Genomic DNA, 24,083 nt, shown 5'->3' on the forward strand with positions numbered 1-24,083 from the left:
TTACAACAATTTTGAATAATCCTTACAAAATAGTAGTAAAAAATGGCTTTAAAATTTATCAAGACTATCATATTAGGTGGTTTTGTTGAGATGGTCTTGACCTGGAGTGAGAATAAGAAAAAATCTACATCTGCAAATTTAAACTCAGGAGAGTTAAAGACACTACAGCTATCAGCAAAAGATAAAATAACCTAAAGAAGCTGGTAAGTAGTTCTCTGTGAGTTAGCATTCCCTTACCACCAATCTTGTCCTTTTCCTTATTTTTATTGTCTTTTACCCTAGACAGGAATTATTGGAATTGTGTCAGTCTAGTTCTATTTGTAATACCAGGCTTATTTCATCTGGTAATTTATGGAAAATACACTTTGTTACTGGGCCTCTCTCTGGGGCTTGTCTAGGTTACAATTTCTTAGACATTATCTAGGTTAGAAAGCTTTTACATATATTTTAAAGAAGATGAGATGAATGAAATGATGAGTGAAAAGTAGCAGGGATTGAACCTGAGACTATCTGATTTCAAATTAAGCAAACTAATCACATTGCAATAGCTAAGGGACCGATAAGGTAAAGTTCAAGGCTTTTGCATTTCCAGTAATCAATATAACCTGAAGATATTATGCCTAACCTTCAGTAGGCTGAGAATTTAAAAAAGTAAAATAATTTAATGCAATCTTATGACAGCATATGTGGATGAATTATCTAAAGTGTTTTGAAAGCGTAGTTTATATCTTGATAAAAATCATATTCAGCTATTCAATATACAAATATTCAACTTAATAATCAATTAATGTGATTATAATTTACTGCAAGTATAGATATGGAATTATAAATATACCTTACATATATTATACACATAAGATGGATCTGAAGACTGTTAACAGAAACCATAGTACAAAAATTATCTTCGCCAAGGTCACAATATTTAACATAAGACGCACTCTTGTCAATTATAAGTGGAATATAATGTATACGTCATGCGATGTAAATTATAATCAAAATCAAAACTTTAAACAGGTATGTTAAAACTAATGATAAAAAAAGAAAAAACAGAAAAACGAGAAGTACAGTATTCAACACAATCTACTACATGCATAAAAAAATTATAAACGTAGATAAAAAAAAATCATGCACTATCATATGAAAATATTTATAAATGCTTTTGTAACATTATCAAATATAATAAAATCAGTTAAAAAAACAAAACATAACACTAAGTAACTTATATGAAATCACCTTACCTAATGAAAGATTCAACAGAAGGATGATTAACTTTATCTGGTAAATAAAGAGATTTATTATTTGTAAAAAATTTTGAGTAGAATTTTGGTACTCTTGTTTGTAATATACAACTATGTGTTTTAATCGATTCTGATTTTAATGTTATTTCCAAATCAGTATAAAGTGAACTTTCATATACCCTAAAATATTTTTTATCAAATAATGAAAATAATAACAAAAAACACATTACAAAGAACAGTAACTAAAACTATTATAGTTCATTTTTAATTATAATAATTAACTAGTTTTAAAATACATTCATTAATTTTAATCTCATAATTATTATCATCATTTGATTACTTAGTCCTGATCTACTGCTTATATTATTAATTATCAACAATGTGAAAACTGAATAGTTCTTAATGAAATAATTTTATGTTAACAATATTCTAAATCATATAATTAAAACATATCATATATTTTTTTTTTAAATAAAAAAAATAGGAAAAAATCTAAATAAATTAAAATTGTTTTAAATATTTATGCAGAAAAGTAATCATTACAAATTTTGTAACAGCTACTTTATAAAAATTTTCCAGACATTTATTACAACCTTGAACAACTAATACTTTACCAGGAAAATAAAATAAATATTATATTGTGCAATTTTGCTTTATTAAGCTGGTTTTTCATATGATTTATAATCCCTGATCTATACAAGTGATCTTAGAAAATGATTTTATATATATATATGTGTGTAACTTAACTAGCATTTCCTGTCGCAGCTTCGATTGTGAAATACATAATCAGAATTTGAACATGAATACAAAAATTAATTCCTCATTGCCAAGCTTATTTTATTTTTTTAATTACAAAAAATTAGTAATTCAAAAATAATAAGTGTCTCAAAACAAATGAACACAAATACGTAGTATGAAATGTGCACGAGTTGAAAAAGGTAGAAAGGATCAGGGCTCTGCCCCCTGAACCCCTCCGTGTTCATTAAATTCATGCTTGTGAGAATAATAATGATAAATAAAAATTAAAACCTGTTTAATTTATAAAAACTATCATTGTATAGTAATTTCTTCAGAACAACAGTTTTATCAGTATAGGACCTGAAACTTTGAGTGATCTGAAGAATGTAGTTTCAATGTATTTTGCCTGCTTGTTAGTGTTACCCAAATTAGCGTTATTTTTAATTATATGTTTTTTCTTTAAATAACCGGAGGCAGATGCAACCAGTCGCGTTGCACATACAGTAACAGTGGCTGTATTGGTTGATCCGCTGTGCCGTACAATTTCGCAAACCTTAAAAAAATCAAGATTAAAAAAAAAGAAAATGGTTTTTAGATATTTATCTGAAAAGCAGAATTTGCAAGCCCAAAATCAAATGAATATCTCGTTTGGTGTAGTTGTAAATGGGGAAAATTTGCAATCGTTGTGCAACTTTTTTAAACTTTTTTCACCCCTTTCAAGATCGAATTTCAAAAAAATCTAGACATTTGTTTTTAAATATTTACACGAAAATTACACACTCCAAAGATTAAGTTGATATCTTCAATTATTACTGAGGAATTAAAAAAATATCCGTATTTCAAAAAAAAGTTCAAAATCTATTTTAACCCTTTAAACTCAGAATTTCAAAAAAATTAGAAATTTAGATATTCACATGAAGATTACACATAAAAAAATCAAGTTGATATATATGTTACCGAGAAATTAAATAAATAGTAAATTTCACTGTTACTCCAATTTAAACCTATAATTTAAAAAAAAAAAATCCTTTCTTAGTGTGCACTTTTACCGTAAGAACATATATATATATAAATTTTCATCAATTTATCTTTAGATGTTTTTGCTGCGCGTTGATGAATCAGCAGCGTTGCTTGTCGGTCAATCACGACAAGTTGCTTTATAAGTGTGTATATATATTACTTTCAAGCAAATCGAGTGAACATCTCATTTAGTATAGTTGGAAATGGGGAAAATTTGCAATCATTGTTCAAACTACTTTACCTTTCTTCAACTCTTTCAAGGTCGAATTTCAAAAATCTAGAAATTGGTTTTTAGATTTTCACATGGAAATTCTATATGCCAAAAAGCAAGTTAATAACCTCATCTACTACTGAGAAATTAAAAAAATAGTAAAATTCAATGTTACTCCATTTTAATCCTTTAAACTAGGAATTTAGAAAAATTCTTTGTTACAGTGCACTTACAGCGTAAGGTGTATAAACATTTTAAATTTATTTTCAGTAGTTCTTGCTGGGCGTTCATTATGAGTCATTCAAGACATACTGTTTTGTATATATATATATATATATAGAGATCACCAAATTTTCCACAAAATTAGCAAAAGATTGCAGAATTTAATTCACTAGTAAGAGAATTAAGCTAAAATTTGAGCCATATTCTACCACAACTTTATCTCAAAAAGAAAACAATTTTTTTTCTTTAATTTCATCAGCAAAAAAGATTCCTACAGGATTTCTACTACTTTAAAAAGCAATTTAAAAGAAAATTTGTTGTACATTTAATTGATAATAAATAAATGAAATGATAATATTTTGTAAGGACATAATTTATGTTTTTTAATAACATTTTGGTTCTAAGACTTTATATTGTGATAGTTCACACTACTGTGTGGAAAAATTTTAAGGATTACATTTAATCTTTTTTTTTTAATGCTATTTCTTTTAAATAGATGGACTGCATGATGTTAGCAATCAATAGCTTACGATTTTTAACAGTATATAGAATTTAGAAGCAAAAAAAATTACTTAACTTAATGGAATCTTTTTTTTGGAAAAAATATAAAAATATTTTATTAAAATTTCATTTTTACTAGATGGTTATTTCTCAAGTTATTGAAAATAATTTCATATAAAGAAACATATAAAACAAAAGGTAAATCACGAAATATAATTCAAAAATTAAAAATAAAAAGTATTTAAAATTATAACACATTCTTTCTAGTAAGAAAAAGTAAGTAGGATGTAACAAAGGAGGTAAGATTAAAGACAGAACAGAATGGGAGACGTCTATTCATCTGGTACAAAGAGGAAAAATTCCCTGCACAGCATGTCACAATGAATGTTATGACATCAGCAACTTAATTAAAATATGTCAGAGAAATAAACTAGAAAATCAAGTAAAATGGAACTATTCAAATATAACAAAATTAATAAATGAAAATATTTATTTATTAATTGTGCGCGCGCCCCCTACCACACACACACACACACGACTAAAAAAAATCGAGATAAACGGCTAATATGAAGTAGGCGTAATGAAATAATGGATCTTTGCTTGAGTTAATATATGAAATGGAAAGGATAACAAAAATACAAATCGTTCAATCGTCTGCGTCCCTAAATAAAAATTAAGGTCACTTAATCTATTAAATCGCCGATATCTCAAGAAAGTTTTATCAAATTTTGTTAATAAATTTCAATATATTATCCATACTTCATACTCTGAAACCATGTCGATAACATAACGTGATTTAAACTGCGACTCAAAATAAAATTACCATAAAAATAATATTGCTAAATCTTAAGTTCTTAGTTTAAGCGTTATTGGTTCACCCAACAGTAAAATTATTCGGATAAATTTACGCCTAAACGTTCCATAAACATTAGTAAAAAAAGTAATGCAATTCTGCCGTAAATACATTTTATTCTTAAAGAACATGCAAAATTAAAATCCACAATTTATAACATAATAAAAATTAAAAATATCTACATGAACTTATTCTAAGACTAAACAGGGGTATTTTTTTCTAAATGACGTTCATTTAGATGGCGGTAAACGAATTGTGACAAATTCGACAACAGAAAAAGGTTTAAAAAACCAAAACATGCGTGAAATCCTTCACGGATGATCCCTAATAAACTGCATTCGTTAGAATGTGATAATTCCGCAGCCTGTGCGTATTTCAGAAAATTTCATTTGCATTTTATATATTTATTATTATTATTATTTTTTAAACAAATAAATAATCTCCTACAAATATTTATAATAAATTATTATAAAATGTACTGTTTGCACATAAACATACATTAGTTACAGTTACAATTTTGACACAGTTTTTGCTACATCAAAGAAAAAATAACACTTAACATAATTAACACACATAATGAACATTAAAATACATTATACATAATATAATAGTTAAAATTTGTATAAACAAAAGATTACGGAATGATATATCTTTTCTTGCTTCTCAGGAGGTCGATCGATATAAAGGTTATCTAAACAGCTGAAGGGTACTTTTTTCTGTAAGTTCGATGTCAATCAAATGAATAATTATAAAAATTAGCAAAAAATTTAATGAGTTTGACGTAATTTATACGTAGTATGTTTTTATTCAGCTGGAGATAGATTTAAGAACCCTTTAAAAATCAAGGTATAGTTCTGATCAAGTGGCAACTGTCAGATCTGGATCGGAACTGTTTCTTTTCTATGAAAACATTTTTGATCGAAACTATTTTCTACTAAAATCGCACTGAAATGAATATCGATTGCTAACTTTATTTTACTTATATTAAGCGAAAATTTAATTTTAATCTTGTTTCAATTTACTATAAATTAATAGGTTCGGCAAACATTTACCATTCTCTTGTAATAACCGAATCGAAGCATATTCATTTTTAATCACTAGTCTTAATTCATTGAATTCAATTTGACTGATTTAACTGCATATGTTCTTTAACAATTAGAATTTTTGTTTAATATACGTGTACCTTAATATTTCATTATAAATGTATATTATAAACGCGTATCAGAATGCTTTTTCTGGTCACATATTTATAATTTTTATTTGTCTACAAAATACGTACAGAATACGTGTAACTTTATAATCCAAAAAAGTATTTTCCAGACATTCAAATAATTTGAAAAATTATTTTATCTAATAAGAATTATGTAATATATATAAACAAAATAAAATTTTTATTAACAATATTTTATTGTCATACTACTCAGAATTGTCTAAAACAGAAATAAAAACGTTAATTGATTGGAAAGGCTAACATAATTATTTCAAAATCTGTTTTCTTTTATTATATCATTATAAAAAACTACGATCATACTTACAGACTAGATTTAGGAGAATTAAAAACAAAACAAAAAAAAAACAAACAAAAACAGTCAATATCTTCATAATTATAACTTTTAATATGGGTGAAAGTGCTCCGGTTATAAAACCGGCAAACTTTCGGTTGTACCTCGACACATTAAATCCAAACCGTAATCATTGTCTAATTTACTCAAGCCGATTTAAAAATAACTAAATATATCTTAACTGTAAAACAAAAAAAAAAAGAGGAAATCTGACAACAAAGTCGTAATAATTTCCTGGCATTGGTCATTTATTCTTAAATAGTGGAAAAATAATTATACATGAAAAAAGTTACCGAAGATTTCTTTTTTGGGCTGGAGGTAATTTATGATGAAGTTTTATTGTAAAATTATCATTATATGTTTAATAAACTAAAAAAACGTTTTAAAAATTCAAACAATCAGTATCTTTTTTCCTGCTTCTCTACCTCCAAAATCACCTTCTAAATTTTTGTTATTTTCTTTTCTACGTTTACTATATTAAATAGAAGAAACAAAAACAAAAAAAAGTATATACAAAAAAAAAAGTACAACCAATAAGTGGTAAATTTGACCTAGTACCTACATTGGTACACAATATACTCAATTACACAACAAAACCTACGTTTTATTTTTGGGTTTTAAAACTAAAAGTTGTAGGTTTTCCTTTAAAAATTTTAATACCATTAAAAGTTTAAATAAATCCAAAAAGTTCTGAAAAACTAAAAAAAAAGATAATTACAGTACTAATCAACAAATGCAAACGTAGTTTGTATTTTATTCCTCTAAAGTAAAGACTGTTTCATTGTAAAAAGATTTATACTGAAAACTTTATAAATATGTTATTTCTCTTAACTACATACCTTATACTACTTATCTATAAAAAATTATAGATTATATAGATTTCTCACCGGAGAAATCTACCTCCGCCTTCCGGCGTGCCGAAAGGGATTTTTTAAATAATTATCCGACATTCGATCATACTTAAACAGCAATAAAAATAAAAGACTGGTTAAAAATAAAAGTGGTACTTAAATACGATTAATAAAACGTTCAACATTCTTTGCATAATAATGACATCAAATACAATTAGAAAAAGAGACGGTTCGGCAGGTAAGGAGACTAAAATTTCAAGTCCTACGTTTTCATGTAGGTTTAATAAATGAAGACCGCATTCATTCATTCATTAATATGGTAAAAATCAAAATACTGTAGTTGACATACTAATGAATTAGTAATTTAAATCCTTAACGATTTTAGATTTTATTTAAGTAATATAATAAATCTTGCCAATTTCTTTGGAAAACAGGATTAAAAACGTTACAGCTGTTTTCCAATTTCTTTCTGCAATTTTTATTTGGAGAAAACTGAAGTGTAATAAATTTGAGATCTATACATCAATCATGTTACACATTTCCAATCTATACATCAGTCATGTTACAAAATTCCAAACAAGTTTAAAATTGAATACTGTATCATAACTCTCTTACCAACTGTTTTGTATTTAATAATTATTGAATGTCCCTCTTATATTCCTCGTTATGAGTAAGAAAATACAATAGTAATGAAAACCCACCGTTAAATACGTAAGACAAAAGTTATATTTTTACTTAAAATAATATTAAGTATTTCATGCCAGTACAAGCCGCATACAAAAACTTACGAGAAAATGATCAACCGGGGCGTTGTCTACGAGCCAGGATCCACAATAGCGCCCATTATATGTTCCCCTAACAATATATTTTTTTTTCCATACAAAGTTAATGTAATAGCAGTGTTTAGAAGACTTTTTCCAAATATTTTCTCACCTTTGCTGTATTAGTAATAATTACTATACAAATTTTCTTACTCGGCTTAACAAAAACAAAAAAACGTTTTTTTTTATTTTTAAAAATAACCAGAGGTGGACTCGTAAATTTTCCAGTACAAGTTTGATTTTGTATTATACAGAGCGGCGCGGAGAAACGGGGAATTTTGAATTTGTTGTTGTCAGCCCTGTAGGAGTACCGTAAGTGGGAGAAAAACTTTAAACTGTACAGGAGTAATGGACATTTAGTTGTGATGGTGCAGTGGAATGGTCTAGAGCACGCGGTTGCCGTCAGGACGTTTTACCGACATGGTGACAGTATGATAGCTGCACTAAGAATATTTCCGCGACATTATGAGATCCTGCCTTGCAGTCAAGTTCCTTCTTCACACGCAATCAAAACTTGGGTTCCGCGTAATCACTATAAGAGACCGGTTCGGCTTTGAAAAAACCTAGCGGGCGTGTACTGTCTGTGCGTACGTCAGTAAACAGTGAAAGCTATGGTAGTAACAAGGAAGAAGTCCTGTCGTTCGGTGCAGAAAATTGTCTCGTCATTGGAGCTCAGATGTCGGAGCGTGCAAAGAATATTCCATAACCTGAAATTTCATCCTTACAAGATTCAAATTGTCATGAACTGAAACCTAACGCTTGTGTATTGTGTCTGCAATTTTGTGAAAAACTATTGTCTAAAATTAATGAGAATGCTAACTTTATTGAAAATCTTTGGAAGTCAGATAAGGCCCCTTTTCATTTAAGTGGATACGTGAATAAGCAGAACTTCCGTTACAGGGCACAAACAAACACTACTCAGCTTCAGCATCACAATGATAAACTTACTGTAGCAGTTTCGTGACGTGGGGTGATTACTTTGAAAATGAAGGGGGCTCTACCGTCACTGTGAGGTCTCAATGTTATGCCGACATGCTAGAGAAATTTTTTGGTCCTAGACACCATGCTCTTCCAAACCTTGACCTTCGGCATATCTGATTTCAACAGGACGGAGCCATTTCACACACTGCCCGACAGTCCATGGCAGCAGTGGGACGTTTGTTAGGGGATTGCATAATTTTAAAGACTGCTAATATCGTCTGGCCGCCCCGGTTTCCAGACCTTTCGGCTGCGACTTGCTTTTTACGGGGACGTCTGAAGAGCGTTGTGTACCAGATTAGAAAATAAACTTTGCTCAGTTCAAAACACAGATTGAAGAGGAAATCGCCAACATCTCGGAGAACACACAATGCACTACGCTAAGCAAAATTTTCAGAATGGTCTTAATGTATGTGTACGAAAAAATGGACAGCACTTAGGTGAAGTAATTTTTAAAAAGGAATGTATATTGAAATTCTATACTCTAGTAGAACATATTTTCAACATCAAATAAAGGTTAGTAACTTTACTTAATTTTTTCTAATTATTCAAAATTTTCCCGTTTCTCTGCGCCACCTGTATTAGACCGGAAGAAGATTTTCCACAGCCACAGGCGGCTAGCTACATTACAGTGCTATGAAAAATGCACATTATTTGGATGTTTACATTGATAAAAAGCAAAACTTATCTTTTTCATGTCGCAAATCAGTTGTGGATGATTTTCGAAGTTCAAATCTAGTAAAATTTACTTGCTTTTATATGGATTTGAATACTAGACAATGGATACCGGTATACTTCGGTGGCTGGGGTTGAATGGACCACACGTCTTAGAAATGGTCGACCTGAGTCTGTACAAGACTATACACCTCATTTACACGTCATACATGTCATCCTCATCTCATTGGACCGTAGGGGGGGATTGCTTATTGTTCACTTTCTTTTTCCTTTTTAGCCTCCGGTAATTACCGTTCAGATAATGCTTCTGAGGATGAACGAGGATATGTATGAGTGTAAATGAAGTGTAGTCTTGTACAGTCTCAGTTTCACCATTCCTGAGATGTGTGATTAATTGAAACCCAACCACCAAAGAACACCTGTATCCACGATCTAGTATTCAAATCCGTGTAAAAATAACTGACTTTACTAGGACTTGAACGCTGGAACTCTCACTTCCAAATAGGTGATTTGGGAAGACGCGTTGCTGTTGCTTATTGTTCACTAGTTGAAGAGACTGCAACGTACACATTCGTAAAATAAATAAATAAACGTTTAATTTTTTTTGTGAATTAGATTTTTAGCAACTTATTTTGTCGTCGTTTGTCTTCGGATATACAAACGTAAAGACGATTTTCTTTCGGTCTGATTTTTATAATTTAGGTTATATTTTTTATCGGCTTTAAGTTAAAAGAAATTTTACGTGAAAAGACAAGTTTTATTTCTTTCAAAAAGCAGTACCGGAAAGGCGTTCCGGCATCAGTACATTCTTGAAAATAATCATTTCTAACAGAAATAGGATTATTGAAAAATTTTCAATAAATACAATGTAGTCTCTCGAAAAACGTACAAATGGTAAAAGGGCAATAAAATATTGTTATTAGGCAGCACATACATTTTTTTTTGTCTTCAGTCATTTGAATGGTTGATGCAGCTCTACAAGATTCCCTATCTAGTGCTAGTCGTTTCATTTTAGTATACCTCCTACATTAAACATCCCTAACAATTTGTTTTACTTATTCCAAACGTTGTCTGCCTGCACAATTTTTTCCTTCTACCTGTCCCTCCAATATTAAAGCGTTATATACATTGAAACAATTAAATTTAAAAAAAAAACTTTTAATTTTTTAAAAATTACTTTATTTAACGTTAAAAATACTTTAATTAACGTTTTTTTTATACGGCATATTTTTATACACATTTCACACTAGTAAAATCCGAATTAGATAAAAAAGATTGTCAAAATGAGTACTTTTATATCATTTTCTTTAATTTTTTTTCTTTTGAAGATAAAATAATGAAATGTAATTGTGTAGGCTAATAAAAAAAAAGATAGGTAATAAAATAAAACCATTCTCTATTTTTAAGTGTTATGAAATGAATTATCAAGCTTCAAACTCATCAGCAAAGACAGAGAAAGAAATTTATACATCCAAACAAGCAACAAAAATAGGAATTGCGGAAAAAACATGAATTTAAACTTAATTCAATTTGTTGATCCTGAATAACTGAAATAACCAGTAAATTGTTAATAGTTGACATTTTCTTTATCAATAACAAATAATTTTCTTAATGAAATGAGCTTTAATGAATGGACTAATCGTATATTAATTAATACGTTAACATAAGTGAAAACTTTGTTTACAGATAAGTACAATCTAGTTTCTTGTGGACAAAAATAAATACTACTGTTAGGTTTAAATTTAGTAATACCAAAGTAAATAAATTTGTCTACGACAAAATTTATACAATTAAATAATAAAATAATTATATGAAACCCGTGTAAAACTAATATAGATAACATTTTAAGGAAAAGAAGAAAGTTTAACAAACGATTTTAAAGTTAGGGCAGAAAATAGTAAGATCATATCGATAATTTAAAAAAAAACAAAAACTATGAAGTGGATTTAAATGAAAATTTAATTAAGTGGTTATTTAAATCAAACGACAAATTATAAATATAAAATAATTAATTTTATTAATTTATAAATATAATCGCCTATCTCCGTGGCGGAGTGGTGGTATCTCGGTCTTTCATCCAGAGTTCTCAGGTTCGAATCCCGGACAGAAATGGCACTCTTTCATACGCTACAAAATTCCATTCCATATTCCCACATAGAAGCTTTGCTTTAAGCAAAGTTTGTGGTGAATTAATTCATCGAGTAAGAAAAAAAACATTTGTGATAAACAAATCAAATCAAGTAATGTTCGTTAAGCAATGTAAAAGAGAAGTAGGACATTTTAAAAGGATTCTGTAATAGTTGTTTTAAGAAGACAGAATTTGATTTTGATGACTTATTTATCGATTTAAATGGTATGAACTCCAGAATTTAATTATGTTTACAAAATTAGCCAGGGATTACAAATATGTATTAATTCAGGAATACAATTAGTTCTGTAAATTTATTGGGAAATTTTATTTTTGTTGTTTATTATGTCAATTTGTTTATTTGCTAGATTATTTTATGAGTTTTTGAAATTACTTTTATAAACATTAAATAGCTTTCTTTTTGTTTTAGTACAGAAAAGGACATGAAGTATAAGCTCAAGTCTTTTTGTAAAAGCAGTGTATGTAAAATTAAAAAAAAAAAAAAATTGAATAAGAATTACAATTTATGAGGAAGTTATGATTTATGCAAAAAGGTTATCTTTTATTTGAACAGAAGAGAAAACATTAAATCTTTTCTTTGTTGTTAATTATGAGTATGTGAAGTTATAAGTTACCTTTTTTATTTGAATAGACGTGTATATAAGTATATATGATTTTAAATTAAAAATATATTCTTAATTTTTATACAATTCAGAGATTAATTTATAAATCTAGTTCGCTGCAACAACTCCTGACAGTCTAACTATTGGGTATGTCTATAACTGTATATATGTTTTGTTACTTAATAAAAACAGTTATTATATGAAGCTCTGTATACCTGTGTATGTGCGCATATACACCAACATAATGGAAGTAAAACCAAAAAGTGTACATTTAAAAACTACAATAAAACTAATGAACTTAAAAATACAGTCTGATGACTTACAGGTCTAAAAATCTTTTTAATTGAATTAACATTAACATATATACGAGTATTATAAATAAAGAACATAAATCAACGATAATAATTTTTTATGCAAATAAAATTAATACGCGTTAAACAAAAATATTATGACATTATTTTACGAGTGCGAGTCTATATACACAAATGAATTCTGTATATGTGAGAAATAAAATTATCTTTAGACTCATTTTATAGTCGTACATGAAAAAAAAAAACAATTCAAATAAGCATACTTATTTTATTACTAGTCTATACAGAAATATAATTTCCACATACAATCATTAAATATTTTTATGAAATAATTACAAAAAATATAAATCACTATGTTTCTTTACAATGAATTACCTAGTTGCTTCGTGAAAAAAAAACTTTCATATATAATACAAATTATAAATTAAATTTAATTATTGTAATCGTAAAATTATTATATTAAGCATTATCATTAAAAAATAATAAACAACGAAATAAAACAATTAAAACATAAAACCTATCTTCTTATTTTAGCATGCATATTTTTTTTGTTTAAATTAAAAAAAAATGAATAACTAAAAACTAATTGATGTTAATATTTTTGATCGTGTAGCAAAATTTTAATTGCTTTTAATTAATGATAATTCATAATTATGTACATTACATTAATTATGAAATCTAGTAATAATAAAAAATGAAAACTTTTACAGCATACCTTTTGCATTATTTTAAAATGTAATATAAGAGAGTATATAAGATATTTGTGGGCAATATTGATAAGCAATAGTAATAGTATTAAAAAAAAAAACATGCACGGTTTTACTTAATGTGATTTGGAGATCAAAAAAGTAGATTAAATAATTATCTACAGCATAGGCTAAACATCTTAGCATTTGTTACTTTGATAGACACATTAGTGATTAAGATTAGAAACAACAAACATTAGAAACTGGCAGTCAGGCGAAGTGGATCTGAAGTAGTGACAACTGATACAGTTATGAACCAGTAGCTGTTCTTGAAAACAACACAAAATTATAATATTGGAAAAGACTTTTGTCCACAGTAAAAGAAAAGTAATATTATTACAATAAGTAATAAAAAAAAGAAAAGAAAAACCAGATTCATTATAAACACATTTTCATTCCATCGAGATTAAATTTTATAAGGAAATATGAATAAATATTATACAGCTTTAATTAATTTTTTATATATATATTAAAATTTCATTATTTATCCTGATAAAATATTAATTATATGAGACGATAACACTGCCAAATCTGTAAACAGAATAGAATTCAGAACCTTACTAAGAACCTAATTAAAATGTTTCCTGGACACAATAATTTTATCAAAGAAAAGAACTACTTTTTATTTTGTAAATTTAAGTTTTTGTATAAGACAAAGTAAGAAAAATTCCTGGAGATTTAATCTTTTAATGGTTAATATTTACTCCTGAGGTGACGTTCCATCAGTTTGAAACAATTAATGACCATAATTATACTTGAGTCTTGATTTACATTAGAAAAACAAAAAATCCGGAAATACAGTCTTCATAAAAGAAAGATGGGGTTTCTATAATTCAGATCAAAGCAGTACATCCACCAGGTTGGTGTGGTGAACACATCTTCGCAAATCAGCAGATTTCAATGTCGAGAGTTCCAATGTTCAAATCCTAGTAAAGGCAGTTACTTTTATATGGATTTGAATACTAGATCATGGATACCGGTGTTCTTTGGTGGATGGGTTTCAATTAACCACACATTTCAGAAATGGCTGACTTGAGACTGTACAAGAAAACACTTCACTTATACTCATACATATCATCCTCTGAAGTAACACCTGACCGTGATTCCCGGAGGCTAAACAGGAAAAAAAGATCAAAACAGTAGGGAAATTTTGAGAAGTTATGTTGGTAGTCCTGACAGCAACTAACCCGAAAGTTTATGTAACAGCAGTTCTAACCACCACACCAGTTTTTAAATTGTTGTTGAGGTGTGTTTAATTTGTTACTATATTCACTGTTGAAGAAAACGTAGTGTGTTTTATGGCAGACTGAATTAAAGTCCGTAAGTTTAGTTCCAAGTGAATATGGAAAACAACCACTACATGAAAATAATATACGATGTTAGTTCAAACATTATGAAGAAACTGGATCTGTTCTCAAGGAAAAATCAACTGGTAGACCGTAAGTATCAGACGATACTGTTGAATGAATTAGAAAATCTGTAATTAGAAATCATAAAAAAATCCATTTCTAGTCAGAGAAAGCCTTGAGTAATATTCCAAAAACCACAACAATTCACAACATTTTACACAAAAGATTGAAATTACATGTAAGTAAAATTCCAGCTAATGCAGGAATTGGAACCTGATGATGGAGAAAAACATTCCAATCACTCTGTTGAAATTTCCCACAAAATTAATAAAAACGAATCATTTTTTATAATTGTTATGGATGAAGCTACATACCATATAAATGGGTGCATTAACAGACACAATACACAAATATGGGGATCTGAAAACCTATATAATTTTTTAGAAACGACACGATATGCCTAAAGTTAATGTTTGGTGTGTTGTGATGAAAAGTTGAGTAATCGGGTGTTTTTTCTTCACTGCAAAGACTAATGGAAATGCTTATCTCTATATGTTAAAAAATTACTGCTTTCCTCAACTGGATAAACTTGAAAACATACAACAAATTCATTTCAAACAAATGCAGAGTGCACCCTGGACTTTAATGCACTCATCAGCCAGGCTTTGAACAGAAAATTTGGACATCGATGGATAGGCCAGCAAGGTCCTATATCCTGGCCTCCAAGGAGTCCAGACCTGACACCTTGCAATTTTTTTTCTTGTAGGGGTATATATAAAAAAAAAACATTGTTTATTTGCAAAAAATACGCGGCCTACATCACTTAAAAGAAAGGATTAATGAAGCAATTGTAAACATAACACAAAATATGTTAATTCAGGTATGGGCAGAAACTGAGTATTGATTGAACATTTGCCAAGCAACTAATGGTGCACAAATTGAAATTTATTAGTTATGTAAAAAAAAAAACTGTTTGAGATGACAAATTTGATAAATAAACAACAACTGCAAATATTTTTGTTTTCATTTAATCCATGTTCATAACCCCATCATTCTTTTATGAAGAGTCTGTATAATAAAGCATTTGACGAGTTGAAGTAAGGGATAAAACATAATTTTGTCACATACGAGTACTTCACCTTCTATCAGTTTCTTCCCTCTTGGAATTGTGAACTTTTTAAGAGTACAAAGAATTACAACCGCTTGGATACTTAGATCCAAGAGCACTATGCACATAACTCATTAAGCACTTTATAACAAAAACATACATATACCAACAACACAAACATTTTTTCTATTTCAAATACATATGAATATTTTAGAGATTTCTTACTGAAAAAAAATCGGTAAATATTTTGAAAATGACCTTCAGCGATTTTTAAAAAACTTTACGAAAGATGATTATTTTTTTAAATTGAAAAAGTACACACACACACACAAAATCATTTACAAATTTCCATAAAAAATAATTTTTTAAGTCTACATTTTTTTAAATCAATCTAGTGAGACTGGTGCTCAAATTTTATGTTCCAAAATCAAAAGAACAGAATATTTTAGTAAATGAGAGTTCATTTACTAGAATAGTAAATATGATGATGTATAGTAAAATTTAATTCAGACTGAATAAAACTGTACAAATACAAGCAAAGAAAGACAAATAAATAAATTGCCAATCTCCACAGCAGAGTGATAGCATCTTGGACTTTCTCCCAGATGTCCAGGGTTTGAATCTTGGTTGGGTATGGCATTCTTCATATGCTAAAAATTTCAACTTTCATATTCTCATATACAAACTTCTGTGATAAACTTACTCATCAATCAAAAAATATATAAATAGAAATGACTATTAAATGAGTCTAATTTTGAATCTGTGCTGAACAAAACACATACAAAAAGAAGGGAGTAAAACATTAGCTCTATAATTATTAAAAACAAGAATAAAGGTAACCGACTTATATAAAATATATAGAATTTACCAATAATATCACCAATAAAATATACTAGAAGATAATATTCAACTATAAGACAATAGTCAACTAGAAGATAATATTGATAAATATAAAAACAAGACACTTGAAAGATTTAAAATTATACTTATTAAATTAATAAACACCATTACTTATAATTAATTCATCAAACATTATTAGTTTGTTTAAAGCTATCAGTTTTTTAAAAGATAAACTGAAAAAATATATTAATATTTTCCAAACTCACATTATAACGTGTTATGTATTTCTTTTTTTGTGTTTGTCACACAAAATCAAATACAAAATGATATGTAATATTTACATATAACACACTTTTCATCACATATATATCTATCTCTAAAACTAGCAGCAACTAGCTCATCTTACCTAAATAGGGCCAGGAGGTCATCGGGTAATAACTAATTTTTGATAATGAGTGAATTAAGCAAGATTGTTTTAGGTCGATTAGTCAATTGACGTGATGTCGAAAAGTACATAATACACGATGACTAAAAATAGTTAATGTCGTTGATCTCAACATCTATAAAACATGCTGTTATGAGTCAGTAATTAAAATAGGACAATGAAAATTCTCAACATTAAATGAAAACAGAATATTAGATTAACTCAAAATACTATACAATTATAATCAGCACTCCTTTCAGACTGAATAGAACTTTTTTTAGTAATGTGCTTTTTCACAACAAAAAGGAGTAAATTAACTATCTGTTTTACATTATCTGCTCTACTTGCTTTCCTTTGATGATTGCTCCAAAGATACAAAAGAGATCAGTCCTTCGAAGTTTGTTTTCTGCAAGATTATGGTGAAAAGAATGTAGAATCAATTTCAGTGTTTAAATTTCAGTAGGTATATCATACAACTACGAAAAAGTATTTTCCTCAGCAAGAAAGACAATAAGATAATGGGAATTTCTTTTTGAACTGAACAGAAAATAAGGAATCTACTGGAACAGTCACTGAAACATAATGTGAAGAACTTTAATGAAGATTACTTTATTATTTATTGAACTGAAAAACTGAACTTTTAAAATATGAACTCTGCACTCTGAATCTCAAGTGGTAACTGTGAATTAAAGATATATTTATGCTCAACCTTACTGATTAAGCTTTTAAACTGCTTTATATTATCTCAGAAATTAATTAGTTATGGTTAGATGAAAACTTAGTAATGTTAGGTGATTTAATATTGTAAAACTATAATTACTTTGGAATGTTAATGAATATTGAACACTGATATTTTCATAAATTATTTTATTTATAATTATAAATACAATAATAATAAGATAAATAATTTTACTTATCTTTACCCTGACTGATAGAATGAGAATATACATTTAACTCATATATTTGATAGGATATCTTTGACCATATATGTTTAAGTCAGATTGTAAAATTCTGCAGTGATATTTATTATACATGATGCTTTGGAGCAGTTTCTTAATTGCATATCATTATAGCAGAGTTTACAAGGTACAAAAAATAAGGCTAAATAATATTTTTATACATTCAGGAAGGAATTTACAGAAGTTTCAAGAAAATTAATTAAAAATAAGTTATAAATTAAATACTTTCTTCAATTAAATTTTGAAGATATTAAAATGTAAATCATTGTGTCATCACAGGGCACTACAGTAATAATAAAATGTATAAATATTAAATCTCTACACCAACCTTTAATGTAAATAAGATTGAACAAATCAGGTTATTTAATTAAGAAATATATCTAAACTATAAGGTAAACTTTTATGGAAAATCTTACACAATGACTATCTATCAGGTCACTAAATCATCTCTTGTCTTGTTGCATAGATTTTCAAAATGACAAATTTTATACTATTCAATGAGAATGAGAAACATAATACACTATTTATAATATTATAATATAATTATGCTAAGCAATCGATTAAATACTTATGAAGTTTTTAAAAACAACTTTGGTATAGATGAATTTCTAATGCATAAATAAATATCTGTATACTACCTAGAGACTGATTTTTCTTTTCACCGAAATATTGATACGAAAATGTGATGTTTTATAAATAAATAGTGAAATTCTATAAATGATTTTCAAAAACCTTATCATATTTATAATAAAACTTTCTTTGTAATCTTCATTAACTGATAGAAAAGAGCATTACTTATGTAAACCATTTTTTTTTTTTTTTTTTGTAATAACTAATAAAAGAAAACATTTTTTGTAGAAAATCATGATGAATTAACTGAAACTACATGTAAAACAAGGTGGACTCAAAATCCTAAAGTAAAATTTGAACTAAATGAATTTCCTTGATTTAATAAAAATAAAACTTTCTTTTCAATGTAAAAATAACAATGCTACAAACAGTAATAAACATTCAAAATTTCTCCTATAAATTTATTTTGATAACAAAGAAAACAAACAAACTTTGTATGGATACTATTGTTTGTTCCTACATATAATGCATAATTTATTCAACAAATAACTTTTTTGTTTTATCTGTAACTGTATAAATATAATTAATTGAAAGAAATAGGAAACATATCATTTTACTTATTGTATATAATAACCTCTTATGACATATAATTAATTATATCAAATACATGTTATACTGTTCATAGAAATAAATATAAATATTACATAATTAAAACTTCTGACACTACAAGATCTTATGTCAAACTTATCAAATTCATACAAATTAGAGTTTTTTTTTTCACAAATTATCTTGAAACAGACTGATGTCAAATTATATCATATCAAATAAGCAATGTTGATGAGAAAAAATAAATTAAATGTTGATAAAATTGTTGTGAAACTAACCTGACATCTGATTAAAGCATCAATTAATTCACAATTATAAATTAATAAAATTACAATATAAAAACCAACAGATCAAATATCTACCAGGAATTGAAATCAGGACCTAATTTATGATATATTTTATCTACCAACTGCCTTTCAGAAAATTAATTAATGAATTCTTCAGACCATTAAAAAACAAAAGTTTATTACTTTCTTGAAGTATAAGATATAATAAAATACACAAGATACAAATAGAAATCAAACAAAATGCGTTAATAAATATCATAATACTGCATAGTAATACTATAGGTATATTACAAGTACTTGTTTAATTTTTTTCTACTTAACCTAACTAGAATTTAAAAAGAATACGAATATAAAGAAATAAGTATTAAGAAACTGATAAGGAAATTAAATTTACTAAATAAACTGAGATTAGTAAAACTAACAGTACTTAATTTCATATTATAACAAAATGTTTACTCAACACTTGAAAAATAAAATAAACAACAAAAATAATTACACAGACATAAAAACGATAAAAGTGCACTGTAAATTATTTAAATAAAATAATTTTCTGTAATAATTAAAATGCATTGTTATCAATACTTTTTTCAAGGTAATCAATAAGAGTAATTTTTATCCTTAGAGAACGCCATTTTATTTTAAGTCTCATTAAATGATAATCTAAATAACACTTATATTTAGATTAATAAATGGGCATAACTGATTTTCTTACTTAATTAACAATGCGAAAAGTACTTCATATAACCATTAAATACTTGAGGCAATATAACATTCTGGTTAACAGTCTGTAGTACATGTTATATCCCTTTCATTAACAGAAATGAAGTTAATTTTTGTTAATATTTGTGAACAATTATAATAATTACTATTATTACCTGATATTCACGTGAGGTATGTTGGGTTTGTATGACATAAGTAAATAAAATATATAACAATAAGCATTCTTGCTCTAAAGCAAAACTCTTAGAACTTAGCTCAATACATGTAAGAAGAATTGGAAGAAATGCCTGCTTGTTAAAAATGATAGTGTCTTGTGCAATAAACTTATTAATGTGGTAGACTAAATGGCTTTTAAGCTAATCAAATCCAAATATTTCATTACAGTAAAATTTTACCAATTTTTTGTTTTTAAAGTAAATTAACCTGAAATTTTCAAAAATCTTTTAAAAATATCAAGAGAAAAGGAGAAGTAAAATAATTTTATAAATTAAGTGCATTTAGAGAATCATTAAACATTCAAAGTAAGCTGCTAAAATAAGATAAAAAAATTACAAATACCTTGTTTTCTTTTTAATATTTTCTGCCAAATTACATTAAAAATAAAAACTTAAAAATCTTATCATGAAAACTGCTCAGAGATTTATAAGAGTAGATATGTTGATTGCAACAAATTGCATACCTGTTGTGGAAGGAAATTCATAGACAGATTTAAGAAGTATTTATATAGTAATGTATTAACTACAAAATAAAAGTATTATGAACAACATTTAATAAATTACGATGACTTTTCTAAAATAAATTTATTTCCAAATACTTTTCCAGTTAAAATTACTTAGAAACCAATCAGAATTTGGGTACACAACATGTATAAAATTTTTATTTGCAATTACAGGTCAGAACGTAATGTAATATATGTAAAGTTTTGCATTATTTATTATTTTGCTTATATCATTATTTCATTTTAAATTTCATCACAATCAGCAATAATGGACTAGTATAATCACACCTGATGATTGATGAGAACTTGTTCCGAAACATGTAATTAGACACAAAGAAAGAACTTGGAAGACTTATCTAAATCAAGGTGTGGATTCATTTTTTAATACACCTCTAAATATATATATATATAAATGGCTGTATAATTTCATGGAGATTTAAATTTCAGTTTGGATATGCCTACCTTTATATTCATGAAGGAAGACAATGCTGCAACTTAACAAATTCCTTAAGAAGTAAAAATTTAGGCATGAAAGGATACATACGTGTTTTTTTGCTCTAAGATAACATATCATTATCTGGAGGTTTTATTCAGATGCTGAAAGTCTAGGAATTACAAAGGTTTTATTCAGATGTTGAAAGTCTAGGAATTACAAAGACCATGGAGTAATAAAGAGTTTGTAAGGAGGATATTTCAACATCAGAATGTCAAAGACTCAAAAGATAAATTATACCCTTTTTTGAGGGTTTGGGAACATTAATGAAACTTAATAAGAAATGAAATGAATGAGAACAATAACTTTAGAAAGGTTAACAGCAATGAAATGTGCAAACATCCCAAGCTAAAAATAAATAAATAAAAGTTATAATCATAATTTTCTCAGGTGTTTATACTCTATTTTGTATAAACTTGCAATTAATTACCTAATTTATCAAACATTTTTTGCCCGTAAAATATTTCAATCATTTTTTCAATACCAATGCCAACAAATAACTTCTGCATTTTTATTTAGAAATACAGAAAGATTAACAGTTTAAAATACTGAAGGCTTTACAAAGAATGTTATTTACAAAATTTTTAATTTCAATATGTTACAGTTGTTATAAAAGGCAATAAAATCTATGAACAAAGTTAAAATAATCTAACATTATATTCAAATGTAAAACATATTAGTACTTAAAACAAGAACAAATGATAATAAAAATTTCTTAATATATTTACATTAAATCGTAAGTTACACAACTCAACAATTAAAAAAAACAACAATAAAATCCTATAATTTCTTTTATAATGAAAATTAATCGTAACAAAAAGTAAACAGTATTTTAAAATTCAAATTAACTAAACAACGAATCATAACAAAAATTTAAATAAACATATTGAAATAAATAAGATTGAAGAAAGTTACTTTGGTAATTTACCTGCTTATTTCATCACGAAGTTGACTGCTAAGCTTTTCATTAAGTAAAGCAAGCTCAACAGTGATTTGTTTCTGAAAATCCAACGCAAAGGACACTCCGTCGATCCTTTCTTCCATGAGGCATGACTGTTTTAACACAGGCTCTTTCACTCCCCATCAATTTCCTATAAAAATAAACATTAAAGAATATAGTACTTGAAGACAAGTACTTAGCAATTAGTTCAGTGTTTGATATGAATCTTACCAGTGCTAATAATCTGATTTTATGTAAACCTGTATTAGCAAACAAGAGATGTTTTAGTATGTACTTGAGAAAACAAGTTACAGCCAGTTCTTTTCTACCTAATGCTTATATACACTCTATGTTGTACTATAAGAAACTGCAGCAAGATCAAATGAAATTTCAATTCCATTGAAATTCATTCTAAAGATGAATTAATTTCTATGAAATCAAGATTTTCCCTTAATCTTGAAAGGAAATATTGCTAACTTTGCGAATGAAAACTTGCTAAATGGTTGTTAACTGACACTGGTGGTACATCCAAGCATGTTTGCCACTAAAACATGGTTTATATCTATAATACTTATTTTTATCTCAAAAAAGGAGTTGTCAGAAACTTAGTAACTAGCTTAGCTAAACCTAATTAGAATTAAGCAATAGTCTTGGGCTTTTTCCTGATATAAGGCCATTACTTTAAATCCAATGATCATGCAACATTTGAACACAAATTGTATTAATTAAATGTAGTTAAAATTTATTTTTTTTTTGTTTAAAGTAGGGCTTAAATCTTGGTTACAGTATCACAAAAGAGATCATTTACCCAAATGATATGGAATTTAGAAGTAACAATGGAGGCAAACTGCAATTATTTTAATCCAGAGAACCAATTAATCAAAACTTGATGTAAAAATATAAGAACAAAAACAAATAGTTTATTTAACTGTATACAGAAAATCAAATTAAAAATTTGATTTATGCGTAACTGGACAAGATATCCATATCCCAAATTTTCCTTAAAAAATAACGATGTTCCAAATAAACAAAAAATTAAGTTTCAGTATTTGTTTTAAGTGGCAAATAAAAAGTAGCATCTACATAAGTAAAAATCAAAAAGCTGATAAAATACAAGTAATTTGCAATTTTAAATTTGACCTTTTTGTTAATTTAATTGTTGATCAGAGCCATTTTTATTTGAATTCATGTTCTGCAAACATTGGTTACCAAAATATGTAATTAACATGGCTTCTGCTTTTGGCATATTAATACTTTGTACCCTTCAAAATTCAAGCTTCTACTCTCTGAGGTGTTCCAGGTATTGCAAATAACAGTATGAAGTTTATCACCTTACCTTCAACCCATTTCTTCCTATAATTTATATTATTTTTATATCTATTATTTATATAGATACACAAAATTTAGGAAGCAATTTTCATATATATATTCAAATCTGATAGAAACATTTTGAAGCAGAATTGTATAAATTAAGAGAGAGGTTTGTATAACCCTAAAAAATAAAAAAATAAAACTTTTTAAGATAAATGTGGCACCATTTAAATGATCTCATCACGTTTAAACACCTTATCGACAAAAGCCAACGACATTA

General features: G+C 27.3%; 1 protein-coding gene across 2 annotated transcripts in view; it reads right to left on the reverse strand.

Moving 5' to 3' along the window:
* Positions 1–24,083, reverse strand: part of LOC142328931 (uncharacterized) — a 163,306-nt gene that overhangs the window by 40,587 nt on the left and 98,636 nt on the right. The window contains exons 2-3 of one of the 2 annotated variants that reach the window (XM_075373104.1): positions 22,481–22,643; positions 1,239–1,418 (exon numbers count right to left, since the gene is read on the reverse strand). In XM_075373104.1, the coding sequence (XP_075229219.1) occupies positions 1,239–1,418; positions 22,481–22,596 (296 nt within the window). In that variant the 5' untranslated portion in view covers positions 22,597–22,643. The remainder of the gene's footprint in view (positions 1–1,238; positions 1,419–22,480; positions 22,644–24,083) is intronic. The other variant, XM_075373105.1, reaches the window with a different exon arrangement.

Source organism: Lycorma delicatula, chromosome 8 (assembly GCF_047948215.1).
Source record: "Lycorma delicatula isolate Av1 chromosome 8, ASM4794821v1, whole genome shotgun sequence".
Taxonomy (NCBI): Eukaryota; Metazoa; Arthropoda; class Insecta; order Hemiptera; family Fulgoridae; genus Lycorma; species Lycorma delicatula.